The sequence below is a fragment of the Penaeus vannamei genome, chromosome 10 (assembly GCF_042767895.1).
Source record: "Penaeus vannamei isolate JL-2024 chromosome 10, ASM4276789v1, whole genome shotgun sequence".
NCBI lineage: Eukaryota > Metazoa > Arthropoda > Malacostraca > Decapoda > Penaeidae > Penaeus > Penaeus vannamei.
The window spans coordinates 46,279,681-46,289,680 of NC_091558.1; the positions used below are offsets into that span (position 1 = coordinate 46,279,681).

Here is a 10,000-nt window from a genome sequence, read left to right on the forward strand (position 1 = left end):
CAAACCCAGTAAAGACCTATTCCAACACTCCTCACTCAGTGCCAACCACAGCGTCTGTCAAGGTTGAGCCAGGTTATCCCCGTTCTACACCACCCAGTGCCACAAAGGTAACCACACCACATCTTCAGCCGGTCATCCCCCCATCTGCAAGACATTCACCAAGAGCACATGAACCACACATCTCGCCTTTCAGGTAAGTTTTCAAAGAAGGGTTTTAGGGCACCTTTCACATATTATTCTTATTCTTATTCTTATTCTTATCCTTATTCTTATTTTTTACTGGAACTAGGACATATACACAGGATCAGGATTGTTCTCTAGGAAAGGGCAGCGAAAATAGCCCCTCACTTGTATTATTCTTTACCTTCTTTAATGAGAAATTCTTTATTTAATTCCCTGTGATACGAAACACAAATGATAAATGTTAGAAGACAAAAAATTGATAGATCACTGTTTAGCAAATAACCTTCATGTAATAAAAATCTTTTCAATTATGACTTGTTTGTGGAATTGAGAAATTGAGAAAGTATCTCTATTGCCCTAAGCTGCTATACCTGACAGATGTGAACTGTATAGTTATGTATATAAAATTTTTTATACGATATTTATGTATGTCTTTTAAGAATATTAGGGAAGGATGGTACATAATTAAAGGACTATACACTTTTCTTTATTATTAAGAATGATATTTTTCTATTTAATATCTGAGTACAGGGGTTGAGGCTTGGGGGGGAAATATAAACAAATTGTTGAAGATTCAGTATTTAAGTGAAAGCAAAATGAAAAACTCGACTTGTCTTACAGTTCAGCAAACAGCGTAGTGAGTAGTGCTCAGACGATTCCTTCACTACCACGGCCCTGGCCAAGGTGAGTGTAACTTGCATTTGTAATTTAATCTGTTTTTTGAAGTATGGTAGTGATCATTTTTATTTTAGGATGTGAATGTTCATTTTATATCTTGGACCAATTTAACATAATTCATCTTTCAGTTGCTTCAATTAATTTAAATTCAGTGTCATCACTTACAAAATAACATTTTTTTTTTAACTCTAAGTTACAGTTTATGGAAAGCTGGCTTGGAAATGTCCTACTGTGTTTAGGATAAAAGTGTGTTTACCAATACAACTTTGCCCTTGACAGAAAGGTAGATTTAGATGCTCAGCCAAGAGACTAATAGCTAATAACTACTTTAACTTTTGTTGCAATTGGCAAAGGGGACAGGGTGATTATATGCATTGGGTGCAACCATTGCTATTACCACATTGACCTATTGTGATATACTGTCATTACAGTGATTACTGCAGCCATAATCACTGCCCTTGCCCCAGCCATCAACTTCACCACTGTTGCCCACCATCATCATCATTATTATGAACTGCTGCCACCTCTTTCCATTAGCAAAAACTCCTGCAGAGTTTTAGAAAAATACAAAGATTATCATCCATATTATTAATAGGAAGTTAAGAATGTACTATAATGCCCTTGTATTTTCAGCCCGGTTTCAAGCTTGCCATCTACCAGTACTGCCAGATTGTCTCTGAATCGGCCTCCGCTGCCCCTGCCATCATTCCCCTTGGCACCACCTCCAGTCTCAGCTCCCCTGCCGCCCACGGGCATGTTCGCACCGCCGCTTCCTCCATCGCAGCAGCTTACCTCCTCTCCACTTATCCCTCCCTCTCACATCACCTCAGACCCTCTGGGTAAGGCGCTTCTTTAACAACAAGGCTAAAATTTATTCTTCCTCAGAAGGAACTGCAAAAGAATGAGTGAACAGTTTTAGGATTAATTTTGCTAATGTAAACTTGCAATTAATTTTCTGGTCGTATGATATTAGGTTTTCATATCAATTTGAAATAAGAGAAAATAGAATTTATGTCTCTAAAAGGGCTCCACATAAGAATAAGATTATATTACAAAACCATCCATTTCATGTAAATTATTGGTCAATTAAAGCTAGTGTGCATGTTTTTTTTTCTCTGTACATTATGATATATTATCAAGGATTAGTAGACAGTTGTGTTCCAGTGAAATCAGAAAAAATAGATACTGATGAATGACAATTGTGCACACTTGCGCACACAGAACAGGCACTAGCACATCCACAAATACATGTACCCGCTTACCTGCACTCAGGCACACAATCACTCTCACAAATAGACTCCCTCAGTCCTCCATCTTTAAGTCAATATCTTTATCTACATCTATATTTTGTAATATATATGTATGTGCATTTGCTAAAAAAGGTATCTTTACTCTTTCTGACTTGACAATATGGTTTAACAATGAAAATGGTTTGAAAAAATGCTGGGAGCTCAACCTGATTTTGGTTTCCCTGCTCACATAACATTATGTATGATCTGAGTGCCTTAAATCCTAAATGAAATCCATGGTAATGATGTTGTATAAGCAAATTGAAGACGAAAAATTAAGGTTTTTGAAATGTATAATACTTTTGATGTTTTGTGTTATGTCATGAGCTTGGTTGATGGTTCATGGATGCCGCTAACACTCCAGGTAACTGGCACCTGTCTGTAGAGCACAGCTGTTTCCATGCTGTAATTGCTTGGACAACAACGATATGATAATTGTGGGCATGATCTTGGGGGAAGTTTCTGCCCATAGGTGCTCAGACATTCTCAGTGAGATTGAGATATGGCGATTTGGGTGTAATGGGACACAGCATAATCTAGGAGTGTTGCCCAAGCCACACCTGCCTGGCATTGTTCTTGTGGCTGTTAACCTGGACAAGGTAAAATGGCTTTGGTTTTTGTAACATCATGGCCCTCACCAATAGTAGACACACCTCGTCCAGGATTTCTATATAGGCGGACACCATAAATCTGCTGTGCATAACATCGATCAACTCTCCAACCCCAGTGGTTTTTGACAGTCTGTATGCTTTAACGTGATGCAAAGTCCTCCCGGATGTTGCCAGCAGTTATGGCTTGCTCTAAGTAACTAGGAACAAAATTATTTATGGTAAGGGGATGTTGCATCTAACTTCTGGCCTCACCCCCTCTTTAAACCCAGTCAGCTGTGAGGGGTGTTGCTTCTGAGTATCAAATTGTTTTCATTAGCTCATGATATTCATGCACTTCAAAGCAAGCTTCCTTACTTGCCTTTCATATAGCACATTGATTTATAATTTTGAGTAACATTTACTTGATCATCTTCCTCCGTCGTGTATCTAGGGCGCCCACTTCTGGCCTTGTCTCAGATGGACCCAGTTTCTTGGTATCGCTGACTTCCCTCAGAGTAAAATGCTGTTATGACATTGCAATTGGTCTATGTGTCCATTGCTAATATTGCTGTGATACGAGGCCTTAGCCATATCAACCCACGAAACACTATTTGAACACTTAATGAAGTTACATCTGTTCTGAACTTTGAAAACAAATATCAGCTTTTTTGGATCAGTACCACTACTAGTGATCATTTTGGTTTCATCTGAGTAAAGATACTGTTTTTAATGAGTGTATGTGTCTATGTATGTAAACATATAAATACATACTTACACATACATAGACCTACATATACTTAAATGGACATATGCATACATATACATTCACATATTTGTACTTCTGTATACTTATGTACATGTTTCCATGAATGCGCACATGTGCACATTTATTTATTTATTTACATGTAAGGTTTAAAAGTCGCTCCCATGGAAGGGTTCACCTATAAAGGGCTTTTTCTGTTTCCACAGGCCAAGCAGATCTTCTGCGTAGGGAGTTAGATTCCAGGTTTTTGGCTCAGCAAGAAAGAAGCTTAGGCTTGGGGCCTGGGTTAGGAAGCCTAACTGCTCCTCCAGCCTTCTTGCGCACTGAAATGCACCATCACCAACACCAACATACGCATGTTCATCAACATCTGCTGCAGCATATGGGGCCACCGCCTCCACTTCCTCCTCCGGGTACATCAGGGCTCTTCTCTCATTCAGCAACACCTTCCTTGGTAAGTTTATTCCCGTGTGTAAAATGCACTCTTTTATTTTATTCCATGTGATTACACTGAAATGGACAAACAATGCATGGAAACATGTTATTTTCTTCAGAGAAAACTTTTTTTTATGGACTGACTCTAATTTATCCAACCAGTTTAAGGAGGTTAACAAAGTTGGACTGGAAAGTAGTCTCTACCAGCCTGGTGGCAGCCTAGGAAGTAGCTATCCTCCAGGGTTGACCCCAATCGTTCATCCCCCTACCTCAACCTTTGCGCCTCCTTCTCATCTGTCATCTGTTCCTCCCAAGGTAAGCTTCTTCTGTTTGGGTTGAATGTTATTTTCTTTGATTATTTTTAATAGAAAATTATATTTAAAAGGGCTAAAGAAGATACTGCTGTTGTTGAGAATGTGATTTTAATTAAGTACTTCAAATTCCATTTACAGATAGGAGAACCAAGCCAACGGAAACCAGTGGTATGCTACGTTCAATTTTCTTTCTTGTATATAATGTAGTTACTGAGTTGTACTTATCATACAAGCCTCATCTTTGAAGCTTTCTATCTTGAATTCAGTATGTTCAAATTGAGGATTTAATGAGGCTTATACATTGTGATTGTGAAAGTGAATTGGATGAATGAGAGTGAGTTTGTAAGAGTGAGGGAGTGAGAGTGAGAGATTGAATAGATGAAGGTGAGAGTGTGTTGAATTAGTTAACTTATATATTAATTACATATATATATGTGTATGTTATGTACAATCCATATAGTGGTGGCATTTTCAATTTGTGGTAAATCAAAATACCTGTAGTTTATCTTTAATGATAGAGGATAGGTATACTTATAGCCATCAGAAGCTTTAAGAAGCCTGGCAGGGAGCTGAGACTTATTGAAAAATCAAGGGCTTGTTGTCAAGGCCATTCTTTGCGTGTGGCATTAAATACTTTGCAGAATGACTCCTCAGTGTGAGTCACTTGCATCATGGACTAACATGGCCCCCAGACCATTACTGTCTGAGGGACATTTTGGTATGGAGACAGTCTGGCAGTTATTTCAAAAGGCTGCATCCAGACTGTTTTGTAGAACTTATTTTCGTGGAAGGTGACTACATTTGCTAGGAAAAATGCAGTAGTGTGAAAATTTAAGCATAAATGTTTGCAAAATGTCTGTGGGTTTTACCATCAAATCAGAAGCAGATTACTAATCGGCAAATGAAGAATTGCATTATTACATTAAGGGTTTGGTCAACTGTCATGGCCTTCATGCACACCCCAGACCAAGCCAGGGCCGACTGATTCCATGTGGTGAGGAGGAGCATTTGGCCCTATGCTCTGACATAGTATGCCCTCTAGTGCTTGTGCTGCCCCTTCTGTCTAGCAGCAGTTTGAACTCTTAAAACTTCTATGTTGTTTTCTTCGACAGGGGGCCTTTGTTCAAATTTTAGAACTCAGTTATGCTTTCTTGCTCATCAGAACTAGAAATGCAAGATAATTGTTCACTCTTAAGGTGCAAATGCTTCTGACATGCATGATGTCAGAAAACAGAATTATAGGAAAACCAAAGGAAGAATCTGTCCTACATTCATGTAAAGCCCAATGATGTTTACACAATATGAGGTAACTTTAGGAGTTTTTATATATATAATAGTATTGGAAATGTAACACTAAAGTAACAGTAGAGAATAATTACCTTACCAAAGTTTAGGTCAGGAGAGAAACTGGCCACACCAAACTAGTTTATTTTTATTTTTTATTATTGTCAAGGAATTTTGTTACTCGTTTTTACCTGTGAGCAGGGGTTCATCATTCATAGATTGAGTGTACTGAAGAATCAGCCACCACTGTCACATTCTTGGGAAGCAAGTAAGTGCTGCCTTGGCTATGGAAGCTCTAAAGGTACCATCATGCTATCTGCAAGCTTTATGGCCTTCTTTGTGTCCTGGGTGTTGTACTGTGACACACTCCTAGTCTCATGTCTGATCTCTGAAGGCCCCTCATCCAGTGATCTGGTGTTCAGTGGTGGTATTTCTTGAAGATATTTTTCTCTTTTATAGTGTTGATGAGAAGAAGCTCCTTCACAGCTGGTAGACAGAGGGCCTTTTAGAGACATTGCTGTGTAGGTCTTGGATGCAGTGTTGAGATGTTTCTGTTGTTACAGCAGGATTAGACATCATGCTTTAGATATATGTGTTTTTTGGTGAAGTCTTCTGTGGTCTGCTGGCGGCCACTTTCTCCAGTGTGGTTCCTGGAGGCATATAGACTACAGAATGTTTGAGGTCATATAGAGCTTGCTTTTAAACATTTCTAATAGGGCTAAAGCACAAAACTTTTTGTAGAATAACAGCTCCTTGCATACCATTTTGAGTGAATTTATAGGATCTCATGGGTTATATGTGATTTGAATTTTATACAACAAAAGGGGGAACAGAAAATCCTCTCTTTAAGCAAATTGTATTTTAATTAGTTGTTGCAAATATTTTGGCGCACAGTGAAAGCTGCAGTGAGCCACACAATTTAGCACAAGCTGCACACACTCTGTTGCCTAGGAACGGAAGCCAAAACCTGCACGGAAATATATAGGTTTGGGACTTGAGTTCTCAAGATTCTTTTGCCACCACTATATATATATATTTGTGCGTGCGTGCGTGCGTGTGTGTGTGTGTGTGCGCGTGCGTGCGTGCGTGCGTGCGTGCGTGCGTGCGTGCGTGCGTGCGTGCGTGCGTGTGTGTGTGTGTGTGTGTGTGTGTGTGTGTGTGTGTGTGTGTGTGTGTGTGTGTGTGTGTGTGTGTGTGTGTGTGTGTGTGTGTGGGCGCGCGCGCGCGCGCGCGTGCACGCACATGCGTGTACACATATTTGTATATCCGTATAAGGACATACATATACTTTTAAGTTTTTGTAACGTGTGCATGTGCTTGTGAGCGTGAGAGAATGTCTGTGTGTTCAGCATATAAAGAAATATTTTTCATGAATCCTTCTCTTTGCAGAAGACGGGTCGCTGGAATGCAATGCACGTGCGCATTGCCTGGGAGATATACTACCATCAGCAGAAGCAGACTCCAGAGAAACCTGGTGCTAAGCTCGGAGGCCCTGACCTGTTGCGTCCTCCACCAGGCCCTGGTGTGGGCACTACGGCTGGGGCGCCCATTTTCCCAACTTTACCAAGACCCCCAGATTTGGGGCCGTCTATATTAGCTGGACCAGGTCCGTCTCACCGGTTTGACTCCCCTCTCCTCGGCCATCACCTTACGCCCTCTGTGCCTGGACTTGGAGGAATGAGATATCCTGGAGGGGCGCCGCCAGGCCCATCCGCACCGCCGCCCTCAGGATTCCACCATGTAGGAGTAACGCCCACATCCATACCAGGACCTCCCCCTGGGTCAATGTTTTCCAGGGAGTCCCTACCGCCAGGGTTAACTGTGCCACAGCCAACTCCTCATGATGCCTGGAGGTTAGTTACAAGACTTCGAAGCCAGTTCAGTGTGGCATCTGCCGAACTTCTGTGTTATTTTGCCTTTTTTGAGAGGGGGAATATTCATGGTGAATTTTATGGTAACATACTTTTAACAAAGATGAATATTGTAAAGGAATTGCCCAGTAATTACTTACTAAATTCATATTTTTATTGAATTATGAGATAAGCAAACATTTAGGAATTTCTAACTAATGGTAGGCATCGTCTTTATACACACAGGATAAGGGCACCGACACCATACGGGCCAACGCCTGGTCCTTGGCCTGTGAAGCCTGATGCTGCCATGTACGAGCGGGAGCGGAGAGAAGAGGAGAGACAAAATCGGGAGAGAGAAGAGCGAGAAAGAAGAGAGCGGGAAGAACGAGAGAGAAGAGAACGGGAAGAGCGTGAAAGAAGAGAAAGAGAAGAGCGAGAAAGACGTGAGAGGGAAGAGCGTGAGCGGGAGCGAGAGCGAGAGAGACGGGCTGAGCACGAAAAAGATCGGGCAGTTCGTTCCTTGGAAACTAGTCATGATCGGAGTGTCCCGCGCCGCGACGGCTCACGGTCGCCACTCCGCCCCGATCCCAAGGACCGGCCGTCGTCGCACCCTTCGGCGCCGGGCTCCAGCCACCCCTCCTTGGGCGCCATGCCCTCCTCCAGCATGAAGGCCGACGGCCGGCCCGACTCGCGCCCGGGCTCGAGGCCGGGCTCCAGAACGTTAGACCCTCGTGTGAAGTTAGAATCAAAGGATGAGGTGATGATAGTTGGCGGGAAGGAGGCGCCTCCCCGCCAGATACCACATGGAGTGCCGCCGCCCTCAGTGCTACCGCCCCCCGTATCTGTGGGCTTGTTGCCTCCGCACTCCATTGCCATGAGCATGGCCACGACCTCGGCCAATTCTGCCCTGGATCGTGCGCGACTCCTGGGCACCTCAGGGTATGGGAGTGGAGGGCCGCATCTGGGTCCCTGGGCAGACCCATTCCGAGATCCGTATCGCTCGGCCCAAGAAATCTCTGTGGCCAGAGTGCACGACTTGGGATTATTAAGGGACCCGCTGAGAGAGAGAATGAACTTCGCTGCTGCTGCCCGAGAGGAGCAGATGTTGCACTCCAACCCCTTGTCATCATTAATTCTGAGTGAGCGGTACAGAGAGCAACAGCAGCAGCAGCAGCAGGCAGCAGTGGCGCGAGACTTGTTTGAGCGCAGCCATCTAGCGGCCGGCGTCCCCCCAGGGAGCATGTATCCGCCGACGTCAGCGCTACTTCCTCCACATCCCTCAGTTTCTCACATGGCGCCGTCACTACTAAAAGGCGGCTCACCTCTGGGTCCTGGCCCACCCGGGGGACCCCACGGCCTACATCCACCTGGGTTAGGATCTCTCCACGGGCCCGGACACCCAGGAGCTCCCCCAGGCCACCCGCAGCCTCCCCCACTAGCACCTGGTTTACCTCCACCTCTCATCCCTTCCATGCGTGGCTCGTCTCCGGCGCACCCACGGCCCCCGGATAAGAAAGATGACCCACGCTGACTCTAGTCATCCCCGGTCATGTTCGGTTTCAGGTGGTGCTCAGCATAGGTCAATTTCGGATTATTAGTCTGAATGATTGCTGAGTCAGTTACTACTGCTATTACTGCTGCTGCTGCTATTATTTAATAGAAGCACATGTATTATGGATGGTGGAGGGCAGGGCGGCCCTTAAGACTGCACTACAGCTCACAGGGTTGGCTGCAGTCAACATGTCTTTCATGATGATCAGGCTGTGGATTGTAACACAAGTTTTGTACCATACTTGTACAGTACGGTGGTTCAGAGCCACCTTATTCAATGTCCTTTTATTTGACATTTTGTAGATATTCATTGTTTTCTTAAAGTATTTTGTAGAAAAATAAATTAATATTGACGTGACGAAATGATCTGATGCAGACTGACAATGACGATTTGTTAAAACTGTTTCTAAATACATGAGTTTGTTAACAAATACATTTTTTATCCTTTCACATCATGGGCATACAGCAGAAATATAAATAACTGCCTTCAGACAGAAATGAACATAAAACTATATGCAAACAAACATGATATTGAAATTATGATAATTTTATATCTTTATTGATATATTTTTAAAATGCTTTTGGTAAAAAATGAAATTTCAAATCCCTCAGACAGTAAATAGAAACTAAAGAGTACTCTATAGAGTAAATTCTATAGAGCACAACAAGAGAGACTTAGTGAATGATGTAAGATTACTTGGATGTTTCATAGCATCTGAGAGGCAACCACGAAGCCACCATTATAATATATATATATAATATATATATATATATATATATATATATATATATATATATATATATATATATATATATATATATAATGTATGTATGTGTTTATGTATTTATAATAGAATGAAGAGGAAACCCTTAACTTTTTTATCAATCATCAAATCGGCTGATTGTCATTCTCAAGAAAATAAAATGCCAGATACACAGAAAAGATTTTTCTTTTTGTGATTACTGCAGATTCTGACATAGTACAATGACACAGACGGAAGAGATGAAATTGAATGCTAGATTTTTTTTACTGGTTCGATAAATGGCAAAGAAAAACATT

General features: G+C 42.2%; 1 protein-coding gene across 1 annotated transcript in view; it reads left to right on the forward strand.

Annotated features, from left to right (window-relative positions):
• LOC113824468 (autism susceptibility gene 2 protein) overlaps window positions 1-9,371 on the forward strand; it is a gene marked incomplete at its 5' end in the record, with an annotated part of 18,231 nt that extends 8,860 nt beyond the window's left edge. The window contains 8 exons of the mRNA XM_070126159.1: window positions 1-193; window positions 805-867; window positions 1,495-1,700; window positions 3,710-3,957; window positions 4,101-4,253; window positions 4,391-4,420; window positions 6,926-7,389; window positions 7,633-9,371. The exon at window positions 1-193 is cut by the window's left edge and continues 1,322 nt beyond it. Of these exons, the coding sequence (XP_069982260.1) occupies window positions 1-193; window positions 805-867; window positions 1,495-1,700; window positions 3,710-3,957; window positions 4,101-4,253; window positions 4,391-4,420; window positions 6,926-7,389; window positions 7,633-8,920 (2,645 nt within the window). The remainder of the gene's footprint in view (window positions 194-804; window positions 868-1,494; window positions 1,701-3,709; window positions 3,958-4,100; window positions 4,254-4,390; window positions 4,421-6,925; window positions 7,390-7,632) is intronic.
• Between the last annotated feature and the right edge of the window lie 629 nt (window positions 9,372-10,000).